Source organism: Callospermophilus lateralis, chromosome 2, assembly GCF_048772815.1.
Source record: "Callospermophilus lateralis isolate mCalLat2 chromosome 2, mCalLat2.hap1, whole genome shotgun sequence".
Classification (NCBI taxonomy): domain Eukaryota; kingdom Metazoa; phylum Chordata; class Mammalia; order Rodentia; family Sciuridae; genus Callospermophilus; species Callospermophilus lateralis.
In genome coordinates, this window is record NC_135306.1 from 130828658 (window position 1) to 130847950 (window position 19293).

At 39.7% G+C, this 19293-nt stretch overlaps 1 protein-coding gene across 1 annotated transcript in view; it reads right to left on the reverse strand.

Annotated features, from left to right (window-relative positions):
- The window catches only part of Piwil4 (piwi like RNA-mediated gene silencing 4), a 40861-nt gene extending 24148 nt beyond the window's left edge, over positions 1 to 16713 (reverse strand). The window contains exons 1-8 of the mRNA XM_076841980.2: positions 16615 to 16713; positions 15423 to 15501; positions 12709 to 12840; positions 10455 to 10669; positions 5951 to 6072; positions 4275 to 4355; positions 3189 to 3386; positions 1695 to 1806 (exon numbers count right to left, since the gene is read on the reverse strand). Coding sequence (XP_076698095.2) covers positions 1695 to 1806; positions 3189 to 3386; positions 4275 to 4355; positions 5951 to 6072; positions 10455 to 10669; positions 12709 to 12840; positions 15423 to 15501; positions 16615 to 16713 — 1038 coding nt within the window. The remainder of the gene's footprint in view (positions 1 to 1694; positions 1807 to 3188; positions 3387 to 4274; positions 4356 to 5950; positions 6073 to 10454; positions 10670 to 12708; positions 12841 to 15422; positions 15502 to 16614) is intronic.
- Between the last annotated feature and the right edge of the window lie 2580 nt (positions 16714 to 19293).

Sequence of the window (19293 nt, forward strand, 5' to 3'; positions counted from 1 at the left end):
AACAACCTGAACCCTAAACAGAGAACCAGAAGGATGGGACCCAGGAAGTGAAAGAAGGCAGGCATCAAAGGCTTCTGAAATTATACAATATTTTAACTATGATCACCTTCTGTGTAGAATACCAGAACTTACTCCTTGTGACTGGGACACTGTGCCACCGTCTCTCCCCTTACCTCCCACCCAGCTGTCCTCTGCCCTCTGCAGCCTCTGGTACACGCTATTCCACTCTCTATAAGCTCAACGAGCTCCACTATTCAAGATTCCACAGATGAGTGAAAGCATGCAGTTTCTGTATTTCTGTGCCTTATTTCACTTAGAAGAATGATCTCCAGGACACATGTATGAATGTATCAAGACATCACACTCTACACCTCATAAAAATGTGTAACTCTCTGTCAATTGAACAAAGCAAAGTAATACAGCAAAGTAATTACTGGTGAGAAAAGAAAAACAAAAGCCACTGAGAGCTGCGTAGGATAAGAAGGGTAACTGATTTTGACCTTTGTCAAGCTATTTCCACAGTAACAGAGTCAGATACCAGACTGCTGACATTTCTGGAAGGAAGAACTGAAGGGGGGCTTGGAGCTAGTGTAGACAAGTTTCCAGAGTTAGCTAACAATGAAGGTAACCTTAGCTTTCCCTGAAGGTGAAGAAGATCGAGGAAGGGTTTCTGGTTTTTTTGTAGTTGTGGTCATCTGTTTGTCTTTTAATACATCTGTGAGATTTTAGAGACCTGAATGACTATACATTCAAAAACATGGAAGATGGGGGTGGGGGCTTCCTAATGGGGATCACTGAGAACACAGCCTCCACAGGCAGCATAAGATTCCATCAGTAAATATTTCTCGAGTGTGTGACACATGCAAGGAACTAGGCTAACCCTGGGAGAGCCCAAGGTCCAGGAGGGAGGTCAGACCACTCACATCCTGACTCAGATGACCCAATGTAGCTAAGTCATGGAAGGGAGTCCTGGGAAGGGTGCCCTGGGGCCTCCGTGAGAGTTGATGGCCACGCTGAGTACTAAAAGGTGTTTAGTGTTCATCTGGGCTGTGAAGAGGTACCCAGGAAGACGTGTGAAAATGCACAGGGGATAAACTGAGTTAAGTACACACAAACTACTGGTACAGAAGAGCACAGGGAAGGATGGGAAGAAGTAAGAGATGTGGCTGGAAATGCAGGGAATAGCCCAGGTCATTAAGGACTTGGGAAATTCCACAAAAGAGCTGACATTTGGTTCCTAAGGCAATAAAGAGCCATGGAAATGTTTTGAGCTCGGAAGTGACATCATCAGATATATATATTTTTTATTTATTTTATTTTTGGTACTGGGGATTGAACCTGGGGGGCTCTACCACTAACCTACATCCCCAGCTCAATATTTTTTTGCCCCTGAGACAAGACTTGCTGAGTTGCCCAGGATGGCCTTGAACTTGCAATCCTCCTGTCTCAGCCCCCAGAGTAGTTGGGATTACAGGTATGCCTCATAAAACCTGGCCTCAGACTACCAAAATAAGGACAGAAGGAGATATGATAAGTATCTCAGTCAACCCAGGATGGTGGGAATGGAGGATAAGGGACAGGAGAAAACAGAGAATTATGTATGAGGCAGACTCCCCCTAATAATTCAGGGGAGTTGACAGACTGCAAAGGAATAGGGAGACCTCTTCAAGCTAAGAGGAAAAGAAAATACCTACCTGCTGGTAGTAATCCACATAAGTAATCTGAGAGCCATCACGCCTCTGAAAAGTATGTGTGGGCTTCACAGACCAGTCAATGTCATCAATGCGATAGGTTTTGTTATTGTATCTGGCAAATGGAAAAAATCCTTTTAATAAATTTTCCAAGTCATCTCAGCTAAGCAGTTACTCCATCACACTTTTAATTCAAAGTATAAAATATGTTCCAGAATATCAGAAATTAAGACACAGAAACACTTAAAAGTCACTTATTTCTTGTTTTAATTAATGCTCTTCTTAGATAAAAGTTGAGAAGAGCATTAATTAACTTATCAGTACACAGGAAGATCTCTAAATTCCAATGAAACCCACAAGAAAGTCATTAGACTGCAATCTGTTTTGCTCACTGTTAAGACGCTGTACGTTCAGGTAAACCATTCTTCAATGTTCAAATGCTGAAGCATTGCTCAAAACTTTCCTGTTGGCTTAAGGTGTCACTCAGATTTTTTGAGTTCCCAGATTGTCTTTCTGGTAAAAAGCACCAATGCAGGCCGACTGACCAGCAGTTGTAGCACCCTGCTTAACCTCCCATCTGGGCTGGTCCTTGGCAAAGCTGCAGAACAGGTCAGCTAGGATCATTCTAAGCTCTTCCCCCCTCCAGGAGAAGGGCCTGGAATGTCCTCTCAAATACCCCAGACTGTGAGCAGAAACCTCCAAGGCAGGTTTCTCCAGAACTCTGGGCACCTTACAAGATGACTGAAGGATCGTGGATAAACTAATCTATCAAGATCATGACAGGAGGATAAGACAATTCAACCATCCCACCCCTCTGCTATGCAACCAGAAAAACAACTTTAGGAGGAAATTCCAAGACAGAAAAGGAGAAGGCTAGTATGTCCCTTAAAAAAAAAAAAAAAAAAAAAAAACAAACTTTTTGGATTGGCATCAGTATATGGTGAGCTTTTTAGTACTTAGAAAGTCATTTAATCTGCCTGTGTTTAATTCAATATGCACTGTTGGCAAACTATACATAGAAAAATCTGCAAAGAAGCAAAATATGGTCTCAGCCTAAAAGACCTCAGAATCTTTTGAAGAAGGTGAGGCATGGACTTCACATTCTGTGCTATCACAAAATAAAACTCAATAAAATGGACATAAGGGGTGGCTCTAAGGAAGTGCAATTCAATTCAAGCTGCGGGGGAGGGAAATAAACAGTTTCAACTGAGGGGGCAAGTGGAGGTGTCAGGAAGATCAGAGCTGGACTTTGTGAAGAAACTTAAAAGGCAGAATTTGGAGTGGGGAGAACAGAAAGAGAATTTGGGATCATGTCAGTTGGGAAAGTTGAGAATGACACATAAGGAAGTCTAACTCAAGACAATTTGAGAACAGCCAAGTCTTCTGAACAAATTGATCAGACTTGTGCTCCAACCAAAACTCCAATGAACTTCCTGTTCCCAAACTCCATAGATAATTCATTCTCTGGAGAAGATTCACTTATACGTAGACTTTTACCTTGTAAGGACAATGAGTCCTATTAGTTGTTTCTCACATGTCTGGGTGAAGCAAGACACACCAGTTCTGTAGCAGAGATCAGTCATGAATTCCAGAACAGTCTCATTCCGGAGGACTTTATAACTCACATCAGCACTAAGCAGGAGCCTGTTTTCAAAGTATGATACAGAAATAGCAAACCCAGGCCAAAGGGATAATCTGCAAAAACAGATAAAAAGAAAAAATTTTAAAATTAATATTTAAGATGTTAGAACAGAAAAACAGTAAAGATTTTTAAGTGATTTTTCATTCTAATTCTCTAGAGGTAATTTTTTCTTTAGTCTGATTTCTTCCAGTTGCTGACTAAAACTTAAGTTGTTTTTAGCTGACGTGTCTTTAAATACATATTTAGAGTAAACACATATTTAGGACATTGTAGGATGCTTAGCTGCCTCCACCTGCCAGCACTTCAATCACTCCACCTGATTCTGTCCTTTATGCTCTTCTCCCCTTGTTTGATTATCTGTATTTGGGCTACTAGTGACCTTTCTGTCTTTAGCCTGACCACAACATTTTGGAGAGGTGAGTACCAACCAGTTCAACCCATGGCCTGATGCTCCCTTAAGCACTACATGTCCAGTTCAGGGTAAAACTCATTCTCCAAGTGTTCAGGATGGCTCAACCCTTCTCTAGGGAAGTTTAGCTGACTTCTCTGTCTGACCTCTGTTTATCTGATGATTTCACACCAATCACCCTGGCTGCACTAGGTTCCTTTCAACAGAAGCTCAGAGCACCAGCCAGATGTTATGACATAATACAGCTCATTCTGCTTTCAGTATTACTTATGACACAGAAAATTCAGTTTCTGAATTCCCTCTAGAATTTATGATGATGATCTTGTACACTAATAGAAGAAAACGGGCTCCTAGCTCCAGGTTCACATTCACCACTCTATTAAAAAAACAAAAACAAAAAACCCTTGAAGATTATAAAAATTCATTACATTTCATATCACAGAAAGACTCAGAGGAGGCATAATGGTCAACGCAAATTATACTGCTCACCTTATAAACATTTTAGGGGAAAAGAAAATATAAATAAACCTACTTGTGTTGGGGAATTTCCACTTGCTCTGAAGGTTTATAGAAGTTCCGTCCAATTTGGTACATAGACAACTTTTTTAAGATCCTGCAAGTATATTTTTTTTAGTTTTTGGTAAATATTAGTCAATAACAGTATAATTCCAAGTTTGTACTCATGCTGAACATAATAAAAAACACAGAATATACAGAGGTCTTTTTCTTACAGCTGTAGAACATTTAGATACTGAATATACGCAAGTGTCTATATAAGAACTCTTCTTCACATTTGAGAATGATAACTGAAATCATTTTTATCTGTGTGGACTTAACTGCAATGATGACTAGGCGGTCATTTACCACTACATCTGGTCATTAACATTCAGACTGGCTGGAAGGAGTGAGGCAAGCCATGTCTGAAGGCTCTTCTGGCCTGTTTCCCATTTTGAGAGGAGGCAGCTGCTTCTGCTGAGGCTGCTCAAACTCCCCAGGTGCCGCCAAACACCTCTTCAGCAACAAGCCATGTTATTCCTGGAACCTGACATCACTGATATGAGGTTGTCAGTGTGTGAGAGAGATGTACAAGGTGTTGGGTCAGAATCCAAGTATTCCAACTCTGTGATCTGGGATGCCAAACATCACTGAGCCTTGGCCTCCTTACCTGAAAATGGGAATTGATGTGAGGGTACACCAGGGCCCTCCAGTGAGGATGGAGGAATAGAAAGCATAAGGGGAAAAGCTTTCTCACTGGAAAGAACCTTCCATTTGTCAGCTAGAGGGCACATGCCAGATGGGCTTCTGAAGAACTACTGTGTAGCAGTGTACCAAGGCCCAGCTATGACCGAAGGAGACTGCCCAAGACATCTGACTAGCATTAGGAAACAGTGCATCTGTGTGGGGGAAGTTCCTTTACGTGACCCTACTACTCAGCAAAACCCCAAACTTCCCTATCTTCATCCTTTCCAGAGGCTGCTATTGAACAAAGGGATGGCACCTAAGATTTCTGAATGGCTCATTTTAAAATTCCACACTAGCAGAATGTAGAAGTGGCTCGTGTACTTTACAGTATCCACTTGTCCTATGGGAATTGTGCTGAAAATGTGGATTTAGGGGGTCCCGTTCATGAAATTCTGTTTACCAGGTCCAGCGAGGAGTCAGGAAATCTATACTTAACAAATCCACTCTACCCTCAAGATGACTTTGGAACACTTGATCCTTAGAACAGTCTGAAGAACACTGAAAAACCCCACTGTGGCCTTCCTTCTGGCCCCATGTGTACACACTGGAGCAAAAGCAGAAAGCAGAAAGCTTTTTAGATCCCACATCAACCAATGACGAGTAAAATAGGACCTTTAGTTAAGTAAGTCAAATATAGTGAACTTTTCAGTCAGAGGATCAGGAGTGGAAACAGGTTCAAGAAATAAAAGCAAAGGGCACCCTCCCTGCTGCCAATGAGATGGCAGTTACCCTTCAATTCTATATCTCAACCTGGACAATCCTGGATAATGGTGGCTGTGCCAAGGGGAGGCTGTGATGACTGTATGGCACATGGCTGCTTGTGTACCTGAAAAGTATGTGAAGACCTGCCCTCAATACAGCACTGTCGGGGCACACTGCCTACCATGTGGTTGACCATTTTAACCCCAGGCTCCATGCTGAAAGGTGCCATTAGCCCAGATTAAATTCACATTTCAAGTGCCTTACTTCTTGAAGATGATATTGAAAACTTGGATGCACACAGGGGAGCTTGATGGCAGCTCCCTCATAAGAGTGACAGTCATCTTTACAGTTTCACCTCTTCGAGTTTCACTTGATAATTCTGTGACCTGGAAAAAGAGGTACTTAAAATGCACTCTATAGATTATCCCTAAGTGTGCAGAATGCAGATATGATAAAATCATCACAATTCAATATGCATTAACAAAAAGAAAAATGAAGGTGTTAGCTATGAGTAGTAATCTAATCATCACATTAAGTTTGAAGGGGTTTTTCTTTCCCACCCCCTGTGTCTTACTGATCCTAAGAAAGCAACACATCTTTCTGCTCTCCAAATTCTTGAAGGAGAGTCAAAGTCAGGCTCATGGCTCAAAGATTTGATCCAAAAAGAATTCCACAAAAATTGGGTCTTGACCTTTACTGTGGGGAGGGGGGGGGGAAATGGGTTGCAAATTGCTTAAAGAGTCTGAAATAAGTTAGTTACATTCTCCCAAGAAAATGTAACTAACAGAGGATAGGAAAGGTAGCAGAAAACAACAGTCACTAGTATGGCACTATGTAAAAATGTGGATGTGTATACGGGATAAAAATGGGAGTTCATAACCCACGTGAATCAAATGTATGAAATATGATATGTCAAGAGCTTTGTAATGTTTTGAACAACCAATAATAAAAAAAAAATTTCACATATGCAAGAGTCCAAAATGCACCCACTTTGGGAGGGTTCGTGTATGCCCAGAAGCAGCCTATTAGTGGACTGCCTTGCCTCTCCCAAGTGCACAGATTCCAGAACACAGTCTCTCACGAGTTTATTCCTAAAGCAAAAAAACAAAAGAAAGCAAAGCAGACATGGGAAGACAATAGGGAAAGTAAGGATGAGGGCAGGAGAGAAAGTGGTGGAAGTTAGAACAGATAGGAAATCTGATTTTGAAAATTGTGGCAAGTCTGGAGAAATCCCCTGAGATCTTATGTAGCCTGAAATAGTGTTATAGCAATGTGATGAATGCCTGACTAGATTTCTATCATAGCTCCCCAACTAAACCGAAAGTTACTTCAACCAGACAGGACTCTGTGCAGGCTTATGAAATAAAAGAGTTCACAAATCAGTCAATAAACATCAATCAGCCTTCAGGGATTTTTTGAAAAGGGCAATGAATTAAAAGTCAGCTAATTAGCAAATATTTACATATTTCTAAATAAATGCCTTTTTCTACAGTTACAGTGTAGTTTAACCACTTTTAGGTTAAATGAAGGTCTGGAAACAAAAAGAAATGGACCTTTCCCAGGGGATGGCATATTTCATTGAAATGATTTCTTGCCTCACATAAAATTGTACAGAGATCAGAACAGCTGCAGGAAGAGCTCATCAATATCAGGAAAAGTCTGGTAGGCAGGAGGGGTGTGCAGTTCTCAAAACACTGCAGGGACTTCAGGACAAAGGATTAGAGACAACAAAGGATGTGGAGGTGAGGAATTAAGGGGAGGTGGCAGCAGATGGTCTCAGGAACTGCAATTCCCAGCAGCCACTTAAGATCAAACTCCTCAGCCCCCTTGGCCCCTCCCTCACCAAACACCAACTGCTCCTTCACTTCCTACATCTGTTACTGGACCCACACCCTCCAGTCCCCAGGCTGCTAACCTCAGAGTGAACTTTTATCCTCCTCCTCCATCCACCATCTAATCAATTGTCCAGGCTTAGTGCATCTACGCCAGCAAGTCTCTAATCTATTTCAGCTGTGTCAATACCACTATTAACCACAGAGCTGAAGTGCACATGATGTGGAAGCGGAAATACCATAATTCACTGCCTCTTACAGCTTGTATGAACCTGGAGCAAGCAACTGTTTAAGAACTTTTCTCATCTCTTAAGCAGGAGTAAGCCTAACTTATGCCACAGGGTTGTAAAGACTAAATAGGATAATGCACAGGTCTTATCATATTCTAAAATACGACCCTTCCTTCCTATCACTGCGTCTTTGCCCCTTTTCACTAGGAATGCCCTTCATCGTTGTCCACATCAATGATCCAAACCCTATCTAAGAATCTAACTCTCACTAAAGTATCCTACGAGGAGGATCATCAAGCTCTGTACATCAACCTTGAGGCAAGATACTGAACCTCTCAGGCTCCAGAATTGATGAGAGGATTAAATGAAATCATATTACTAAGAGCCTGGCAGAATGAACAGTCCACAATTTCAATGAAGTCTGGTCGGCATAATAGCAGGAGTGGGGTAGCAGCTGTTGATTGGGAATAAGGTATAGATCTGCTCATCTCAAGAGAGGAGTGCTGGAGCTAATCTAAAAACAACCAAGCATAGTACTTAACACTTAGTAAATGTTAGCATAATCAAAATATTAATTAGTACTTAGAAACTTATTCTTCCTTGCACTGTATTTATTTGTGACTTTAGTAATAACTTAGAAATTTTTGAGAAATCAATGATAATACTACAAAACACAAAGCAGGCACTTCATAAGTGTATGAGAGTGGCAAGCAGATATGACATGATAGCAACCCCATCAGTCGTGGCTGTAGGTGCACAGTGTGGGTCTGGAGAACACAGAAAGGCCAGATGGCAGCTGAGCAGGACTTTGAGAACTACACCATCTGGGGATGCAGAGAGTGAATTTGTGGAGGGGCTCTTCAACGACACTATATACTAGGAAATGTGTGAGGATTGGCAGAGATGCAGAGTTAAGCCTAAATCGATATTAGGACCAGGAAAAGAAGTGAGAGTCACAGCTTCATTGTTGGGACCCTTTTCACTGTAACTGGATGGCAAGTCATATGTTGATAAGAAACAAGAGGACACTCGACACACTGTTAAACCTGGCATCACCTGGGTCTGGATATGAAACAAACAGGCCTGATTTGTCACACATTATGTATTTAATCTTCTGTTTTGCTACTGGCCTCCTCCTTAGACTCCGCCCCCACCGACAGAAATGTGTTTGACTCATATCACATGCTCATTTTGAATGAAAAATGAGCAGCACTAACTTAATTCTAGCACCTACAGAGCAAAATTTGTCCATTTTGGTTAGGTACAATTAAAGCAAGCCAGATCATTCATTGTTCCTATAAAATAATGTTAACATACCTAAAACTCTAAGCTATTGCTAAAATGAATCTATGAGAGCAAGATGATCTTTAATAATAATACACATGAGATATAAAACTTAATTATGAGAAACTGTATTAGCATGCTAACAACATCTGCTCATAGAACAAAGTATTGAAGGAATCAACCAATAAGGACTTATGGGGAGTAATAATGTTTCCAAATTTACAGACCCAGACTTCTTAAACTACTAGATTTAACTGTGTGATATAGGGGGCTGGGGATAAAGCTCAGCTGGTAAAGTGCTTGCCTAGCATGCACAAGGCCTGGGCTCAATCCCCAGCACTACCAAAAAAAAAAGAAAAAGAAAAAGAAAAAAGCAACCGAATGATATAATTTTAAAGTCCCACCTCCAGACAAAATAATTACTCAAGTAACTCCTACAAATCTCAGGATCTCATAAAAGGGTAAAGAACCCAAGAATCTCAGAAATGCATTTCTTAAGGAAACTCACAGATTTGCTTATTGGCTAGAAGTTTCAATGTATGCTATTAGCCCCATATGCTCAAAAAATTGAACTAAAGGATTAAACTTCCCTAGGACCAGCAGTATAAAGCTTTAATCCCGGGTTCTGTTTTACCTCTTCACATGAAAAACTGGGTTTTTTGGTAGCAATTTTTAAATATCATCTTAGAACAAAGCATATGATTAAAAGTCAATATCTTTCTTTTAGGATTGAAAGTGTTAAAAATGAAGAAAAAATATGAAATATTCAACTGCCATTTCCAGTGGTCACATTTTTTAAATACTCAGAATTGAAAGCAATAATTCACATTTTATACAATGGAGCAAGTCAGAAAATAACTGATAGTTTTAGATTCAGAGACTGATGTGAAATTATTTGGGTACATAGGCACAACTGTGCAGGAATGAAAACAAGAACAATAAATTTAAAGCTCTGAAGCCACAGGCTAGCTGGTGTTTCTTAAAGTCTTGCTTGTTTGGGGAAAAGTTCTTAAAAGGATGCCTATTTCAAGGACACTTAGAGTTCTTTTTTTTTCTTTTTTCTTTTTTTTTTTTTTTTTTGAGAGAGAGAGAGAGAGAGAGAGAGAGAGAGAGAGAGAATTTTTTATTTATTTTTAGTTTTCAGTGGACACAACATCTTTATTTTATTTTATGTGGTGCTGAGGATCGAACTCAGCGCCCCACGCGTGCCAGGCGAGTGCGTTACCGCTTGAGCCACATCCCCAGCCCAAGAGTTCTTATTTTTTAAGATGCCAGATCACCAGCTTCTTAATTAAAAAATCAATTACCAATGACATTTTTACTAGTAAGTCTTTTTTGCTCTCAAGCAAGGGAACAGGAAAGTAAATACATATACGCATGTGTAAACACATATAAATCTCCACAAAAATAACCATACTATACCTTTTCTTCTAGCTTTTGTGAGAGGAAAAGGACAGTACCATCGAACGCTTTTGCTTTGTTGGAAAGTATGCTTTGACTATAAAGCAAAGCAATCCTGAGCTTTCTAGATTCTAATTCTGGAATATATGTCACATGGTACTGGTATAGCTGCCAGTCCTGGGGCAAATCTAAATTAAAGAGATTTGTAACCAACATCACAGGTATTCCACTGGAACCTAGGGAAGACAAAAAACAATTCTTTCACACACACACACACACAAAATCACTGTTAACATTAATCACATCACTTGAAAATTAGTTTGCATGTGCACAGTAGATGCATAAAGCAATGATTTTTGTTTGATGACAAAAGATAAGCTCTAAAACTTGCAGCCTAATAACTGTGTTGGAATTTAGAGTGAATGGTGTGTGAAGCGGGCCTCAGAGGAAGTCAGGAGCAGACAATGATATTCATGACTTGGGAGAAGAGAAGCATCTGAATTTAACTACCCCACCTTCCTTCCAGCTCTTATTCTCTGCAATTCAAATCGACTGGAGTAATATTCTCATATGCTGCTCTGCAATTATGCTGCTCTCATTTTCAAAGAAACTGTATGGTTCTGAGCATGACTACAACCCCCAACCTCCAGGAAACCAGATGATCAAAAGTTAACAATACTCCTAAAAATCCTGGAAAAATTCCATTAATGGTTAGACTGCTGTTCAAGTTCCAAAGAAGAGCCTTAGAGAGGGAGGGGAGTGTTGGAAGAGAGGAAGGAACTGTACCTTTCCTGTCCAAAAACAGACAGGATCTGAAGGGGGCGGGGTTCTGCAGACACATGGAAGCCATGTGTGCTTCCAGGAATGTCATTCCCCTATAGGAATTTTTATTCACATCTGAAATGTCTATAGGACAAAATCAGGGATGGCCAGGGCACAGTTAATGCTCCGGCTGACTTATATTTCCCCAGGACAGAATCTAAGAGGATGCTAAGGTGTTTCTTCTCAGCTCCTTATAGGGAATCACCCAGTGTTTGTCTTTTAGAAAAGAACAATATCAAATAGGCACTATTTTGCCTTTCTCATAGAGAAAGTGGAAACATGAGCCCCAAAGTGGTGAGGAAGAAAAGTTGTCATGTGTGCCTTAGCATTTCCTCATTCTGCAGTATGTAACTGGTGGTAGCAAGGAGTCATTATGCTATTCTAGGTAAGGAAGACTTTCTTTTGTTCACCCAGATCCTGAGGAAATGACAACATATTTTAGCTGCTCATATAAATGGACTAAAGAGAAGTCAAACTAGAATGTCAGAGCTGGGAGACCTTTGAGATCATCTACACCAGTGTTTACAGATAGCAGCCGGCCCTATTAGTGCTACAGTTATAAAACGTGAAGTGGATAATATGTTCAATGAAAAGATAAATTTGCCAGGCATGGTGGCACACACCTGTAATCCCAGCAGCTCAGGAGGCTGAGGCAGGAGGATCACAAGTTTAATGCCAGCCTCAGCAAAAGTGAGGTGCTAAGCAACTCAGTGAGATCCTGTTTCTAAATAAAATACCAAAAAAAAAAAAAAAGAAAAAAAAAAGAAAAAGAAAAAAGGAAAAAGACTAGAATTTAACAGAATGAACCAGAGTGCCTGGTGTGAAGTAGAGGTAAGCACTATTTCATGAAAGTTTTGCTTCCACTATGTGTGTTTTGTGTTTGCTGGGCCACTATGTGTGTTTTGTGTGTTTGCTGGGTAATAATACATTTATTTCTCCATTAGCTGCCTTGGTTTTATACAAAAGTTTGAAAAACATTGATCTGCATAAGTAAGGAAGAAGCCACAAAACCATCTGAGAATCCAATGAAAATAACAGACCTATTTCCCAGAAAGCATATATGCCCACAATTGTGTGTGCAATTTCAGGGGGAGCCTGGAATCTGGGTAAAAAAAAAAAATAGCCCACATTGGCTTAAGTCCAAAACACTATTATTCCCCATACTGGAAAAGGGTTAAGAAAAAGAAGAAGCATCATTTTCAGCCACAACTCAAGAATCAGGAGAATATCTTTTCCCAAAATGAGATCTGTTGTTGTGGAAAACATCATTTCTATTAACTAAACAAAATTAAGGCTAAATATTATAAAGCCTCTATACTTGCCTTGAACACAGCAAATGTTCAGTTAGTATCTATTGAGTATATGAACTCATTTATTTTAGGTCAAGGGATAGAAATTCCTTAAGCAAGATTTGGTAATATTTGTACAAGTAAGCTTCATAAAGACTGGGTACCTGTTTTACAATCTTTCACATGTGCCAATTTCTCTCTGGTACAGATGCCCAGATCCATGAAGTTCTGTCTCATTTTCACATTTCTTTTCACAAAGGTACTTTCAACATCACCATGAGGTAAACCATTATTATCTAAAAAATGTAGAGAACACAGTAATATATTTCATTCTAATGATACTAGGTTTGCTATATCAAAAATGCATCCACATTCAAAACTCAGATGTTTGTGGTTTTTAACAAAACTTGCCCACATTGCTGAAAACATGTATGACTATACAGAAGCCTTTAGCCTAAAAGTTACAATCTGAAAAGAAAGCATGAAATATTTTTTTAGAAATAAGAGGCACTGAGTTAGTACTAGCACTTATAATATTGTAGACTTTCTCTTTGACTAAGGAGAAAACTTTATCTCCTTATGCCCTATCCCACACTTATTTGCAGATGGCAGCTCTCCTTTAGCTCCTGGGTAACACCCTGCAGAGCTACAGGCTAGGACTGCCCACACCAACTTCTGCACAGAAAGGGCTGAACCTCTCACCTTTCCCAGTGAAAAGAAGAGAAACTTCCCAGAACACTGCAATTTGTCTTTATTGTAGATCATTCCTCAAAAGAATGAAAGCCATGTTTTACCTTGGAGCCTATCATAATCAGTTTCTAGAAAATATGAAATTAAAATCTGTTTTGAAATGAATACTGTTTAAGTGAGTACAAAAGGTGCTGATGTTTTTGGATGTGCCTTGGGAATTCTGGAGATGACTTTAAAACATCAAAATTGTCAGGCTGGGGCTGTAGCTCAGTGGCAGAGCACTTGCCTAGCAGGTGTGAGGCAGTGGATTCAATCCTTAGCACCATATAAAAATAAATAAAACATCAAAAATACAGGTTATCACTGAAAAGTAACAGGACTGATAGTCCTTAGGACCCTGACTTGACCCACCCTATGATATTCTCACTGTATGCAGTTCTCCCAAATGGCACTGCCACCAGCTCAAAACTGCTGTCCACACCTTCCTCAGTGCAGTCTGAGTCCCTCAGGAGAATCACAAAGTTCATTTAATTTTTTTTAAATATCTATTACCCTCACTAGATTGTCCGTATCATTCATTGACCTTAGTTTCACAAGATGTTGAACCGTTTCTAAAACATCAAGGTACCATGGAATGGTGGTTGTCAGGGGCTAGGGGAAAAGAGGTTTGGGGATTTGTTGTTTAATGTGTACAGAGTTTCAATTTTGCAAAATGAAAAAATAATTTCTAGAGATGAATGATGATGATGACTGCACAGCAATATCAACAGACTCAGTATCCTCAACTGTTCATTTAAAAATAGGTAAAATGGTAAATGTTATATGTATTTTACTACAATTTAAATAAACGAAAATTCAATATGCTCTCAAAGGATTAAGGGTTTTCATGACTTGCTATTCAGAACAATGGGCAGCAGATGTGGACAGAAAATCCCAGGTTGGCGTGCTATTTGAACAGTGGTGGTGTGCTGGACCTACTGCGCTGCCACTCTGGGCAGGCCTTCTGGGCTTCTGCAGCACATTCAGTTGTGTGAGTTCAGATCACACAGGGGATACCGAGCAGCACTGGAAAACTCAACCAAGAGCTATCGAGCCAGTCAGAAAATGAATGGGGGACCAGACTCTCAAGAGTGTGGGGGAACCTAGACTTAAACATTTGTTAGAAATCTATCACTTCACTCTGTGGTCAGAACAAAGGAGATGGCTAACAGGTTGCACTGGGTTATGGGCTGAACTGTGTCCCCCACCAGATTTATAAGCTGAAGTTCTAATCCCCAGTACTTCAGGATGTGACTGTATTTGGGGATAGGATTTTTAAAGAGAGGGTCAAATTAAAGTGAGGTCATTAAGGTCCAATATGACTGATGTCATAAGAGAAAGAATTAGGATACAGAAATGCAGAGAGGAAACATGTGAGTCTAGGAAGGTGGCCATCTACAAGTCAAGGAGAGAGGCCTGAGAAGAAACCAACTGTGCCAACACCTTTATCTCAAATGTCAAACCTCCAGAATTATGAAAAAATAAGTTTCTGTTATTAAAGCTAATTAGTCTGTGTGACTTTGTTATAGCAGCCCAAACAAACTAACACATCAGGCACACCAATTGGCACTGTGTGGCTACTTGGAGTAGCATGTGGACAAGTATACTGAGACCACATCTGACTTTGCAGAGAAGACAACTACCACCAAGCAGTGACATCTAACACAGGTGGGGAGGGAGGAGGCCAACCATGGGAGGCATACTACCGAGTTTCTACCATCTCTGTAAGGTGACAGCATTGGCATTTATAAACCATAGGATTTTGTGTAAGGGGGGGGCGGGGGCATGCTGGGGACTGAACCCAGGGCCTTGTACATTCTAGGCAAGTGCTCTACCACTGAGACATAGTCTCAGCCTCTATATACCATAAGAATTTTTATAATATTTTTTTCAAAATTCTTCTATGAACAGAAAGAATCAGAAAACTGGCTTCTTTGTGTCTGTGGATTCTCATCTACCAAGCACTTTCAGAAAATTTAGCAGCAGACTCTGCCTTAGGGAGTCCCAAAGGAATATCACAAGGGAATCACTCAAGAAAAGAAGAACAGGATGCTAAAGAAGCCAGCCTGCTGCTATGAGGCCTGGTGGAGTCAGTCTTCTTTCATGTGAGTTGCCTGGAACTAAGTGGAACAAACTGAGTTGCACTTACCTTTCTGTGGAATCCTGCTTGATCCCAGGATGCCGCTGCTAGAGGCCACTTCATTGTCTCTAAAATCGGCTAGTGTGGGCTATATGGGCAAAAACATTTTTTTTCAGATTTAAGTCACAAACCAAAGGTTTCACAAAATAAGAACAGTTATCATGTCATAAGGCATTAGATTAGCATGATCTAGGGAAAAAAAAAAATCTTAACAGGCAAATCCCTTGAGAGATGAGAAGAGAGTGCCCATTGTAGACAAAGGATAGGATGAGTGTCAGTTTTCCCTGCTCTTCAAACTTATTTTAATACAAGGGAGAGCATAAGACAGTGGAGGTATAAAGAAGCAGAGATGTGATCTTTCCACTCAGGAAGCTATTCAGAGGGAACATGGCACAGACATGCACAGGCCGCAAGCTGCCATGGTCCATGGGCATGAAAATAAATTGAGCTCAGAGGACATGATGCACCAGCCCAGAAGGTGACTCCCTCTAAGTAAGTGGCCCCAAATTAGTTCACAAAACAATTAGGGAGAGAACATTAACATTTTCCTTTTTCACAGAAACTACTTCTATTTGTTCCAGAAGTTACTAGATCTTGGCCTACTAAAAACTGAGGAAAGTAACAAGGAGATCACTTCATGAGAATAAAGGTGTAATAACCACAGATTACTCAATTGAATACTTTTGGCCTAAGTCAAAAATGTTGCTTCTAATACTAATACACAGTCATTAACATCACTCAAAAGTTGTTTATCTGTAGGTCAATTCCATCTAGTTGTCTAAGTTCAGCCAAGGATTCCTACTAGAAGTGAAGACCCAAGCAACAGTAGCTGAATCTAAACCACACTTGCATTTGAGATTACTTATTTTATATACCAATTGGCAATTGTATTAGATGATATGCCATGCAATGGTCTGAGGGTATATCAGTTTTTTCCAGGCAATTTAAAACCAAATCAAGTAATTAAGATCTAGAAAGTAGATGGCACTGACACTCTTGCCTCCTCTTCATAGCTAAGGAACCTACATTAGTATCATTCTTAGGTAAGACCCCTTGAAAGAAAAATTGTGAGAAACCACAGAAAGGCTCAAAGTGAAGAGGAAAAGCTGTATCCCAGAGAAGATAAACACAGAGGAAAGCACTGTCCAGCTAGAGTCAGCCAGGAGAGAGAGAAACGAGGCCAGCCCTGGTTCCTACATACCAGTGGCGAGGCCGGTGCCTGCCCCACCTCGGTGGCACTCTGGCCCTGAGTGATGCCTCTAGCCCTCACGCGGGCCCGTCCATTCAGGTTCCCCAGCATCCCGAGTGGCTTCTGGAACTGCAGTCTCAACCACAGTGCTCCGACTTGGGTTTACAGAGGGCCAGGCCACGTGCGTAGGGCCTGGGGAAAAAACCGAGATTGCTGGCGTGGGCGGAGAGCGCTGGGGTCGCTGGGTGGGGCACTGGCACGTGAGCGGCCTGGCGGGCGCGACCCAGGCGTGGCTTGTGCTTTGACCCGCCCCTCACACAGCAAGTTAGGCGTTGTCCAACTTTCTGGGATTTCCCAGTATTAACGTGGGTGAGGTAATGGCGTTAAACTTCTTTTTTTTTTTTTTTTTTTTTTTTTTTCAGTCTGACTTTCTACTCTCCAGGGGGGTAAGCACCTCTGTAGGTGTGTGATAGTTTTGGAGTTTTCCACTGTAAGAATTGCCTGTTTAGATCAGTTGCCCATTTCTAAAGTCATGTTTTTCATCTTTTTCTTTGTGATTTAGAGGAAACTTTTTTTCTCCCAATATTACAAGCAACTCTAGTATTTATGACCTATTAATTTTGACTATGAAGTGTTTTATGTAACTAAAATTCTTAATTTTGATGCATTTGCAGCAGCTTTTAAAGTGTTATGCTTTGTGTCTTTGGGTTTTTGTATTTTTTTAAGAAATTTTCCCTGCCCTAGGTTCAAAAAATCATTATATGACATTTCATTATATTAAACTTGTAAATTTACTACACATATTAAACATCCTCTGTCCTTCAAGAGTTTACATGCACAAACACACATATGATTCTACATAGTGCAAGGTAGGGATCCAACTTTATCTACATATGCTAGGCCATTTTTCCTTAACTTCATCAATTAAACAATTAATGCTTTCTCTAATGGTTTGTGTAGCTACCTCCTGCAAATGACGCATGGGTTCATAGGAGTAATTTATGCCTTTCATCTCTTTCTTTCTTTCTTTTTTATTTAGTTGATTTTATTTTTTTTTAAATACACGACAGTGGAATGCATTACAATTCTTATTACACATATAAAGCACAATTTTTCATCTTTGTATATAAAGTGTATTCATGCCAATTCATGTCTTTATACATGTACTTTGTTTTACATTACAATTCTTATTACACATATGTATCACAATTTTTCATATCTCTGTATATAAAGTAGGTTGACACACAATTTGTGTCTTCATACATGTACTTTGGATAATGATGTCCATCACATTCCACCATCCTTGCTAATTCCCTGCCTCCTCCCTTGCCCTCCTATCCCTCTTCCCTATCTATAATTCATCTATTTCTCCCACGTTCCCCCTCCCTACCCCACTATGAGTCAGCCTCCTTATATCAGAGAAAAGGTATATAAAGAACTTAAAAAGCTAAGCACTGAAAAAACAACCCAATCAACAAATGGGCCAAGGATCGGAACAGACACATCTCAGATGAGGATATACAATCAGTCAGCAAATATATGAAAAAATGCTCATCATCTCCAGCGATCAGAGAAATGCAAATCAAAACTACTCTAAGATATCTTCTCATTCCAGTCAGAATGGCAGCTATTATGCAGACAAACAACAATAAGTGTTGGCGAGGATGAGGGGGAAAAGGTACACTCATACATTGCTGGTGGGACTGCAAATTGGTGCAGCCAATATGGAAAGCAGTATGCCTTTCATTTCTATTCTACTCATGTGTTTCTTGTTTACTTGTATTATTCATAAAATCTTGTAGAATGAACCTTTGTTCTTTGATTTTTCCCCCCACTTTGTTTATTCACAAAATTTGTTCTTCCATAGTGACTTTAAAATGTTTGTGGTTTCTTTAAAAAGCTTGCTTAAATTTCAGTAGCATTGTATTTAATATAATAAATTAATTTGGAAATAGCTTTCATTTGTACAATGTCAAATGTTTCGGTTCTTTCAAGTTTCTCTTTGTTTCCCTTAACAAATTTAAATTTTTGTCATAAAAGTCTCATGTATTGTTTAGATTAATTTTTTAAAATTTTATCCTTTTTCTTATTGTGATCTGTATCTTGTTTTAACAATATTTTGTAATTGGTACTTATAGTGATTAGTAAGTGTTAGTGTAGACACATGGCTCTTGTTTTTGTGAAGCTGAAATTGTTTATCAAGTCTGCTGTTCTCCTAGATTCTTATAGCTTGTCTTGATTTCATTGAATTTGTATGTAGATAATCGGATCTACAAATAATGACAATTTTGTCTCCTTAATTTTATTCTTCTTGTGTCTTTTTCTTGTCTTATCACATTGGTCAAATTATTCTGCACAATGTTAAATGTTACTGTGATATTTTGAAGCTTATTGTAATAGCTGGAAATCAATCCCTGATTTTAATGGGACTGTCTCTGAAATGTCTTCATTTTATTTGAAGTTTGTTGTAAATATCTGGTTTATAGCTTTTTATCATTTTAAGGAAGCTTCTCTCTGTTTGTAGTTTTTAGATTATTTTAGTCCTGTATGCATATAGAACTTTATTTAATACTACTCTGGGTCAGTTTAAAAACTGTGCTGAGATTATAATGGCATGTGTATAGGCTGTTCATTAAAAAGTTATTTGGGGTGGCAGGTAGTTGGAGACAGCCTGTGTGCTCATCAAAAGTG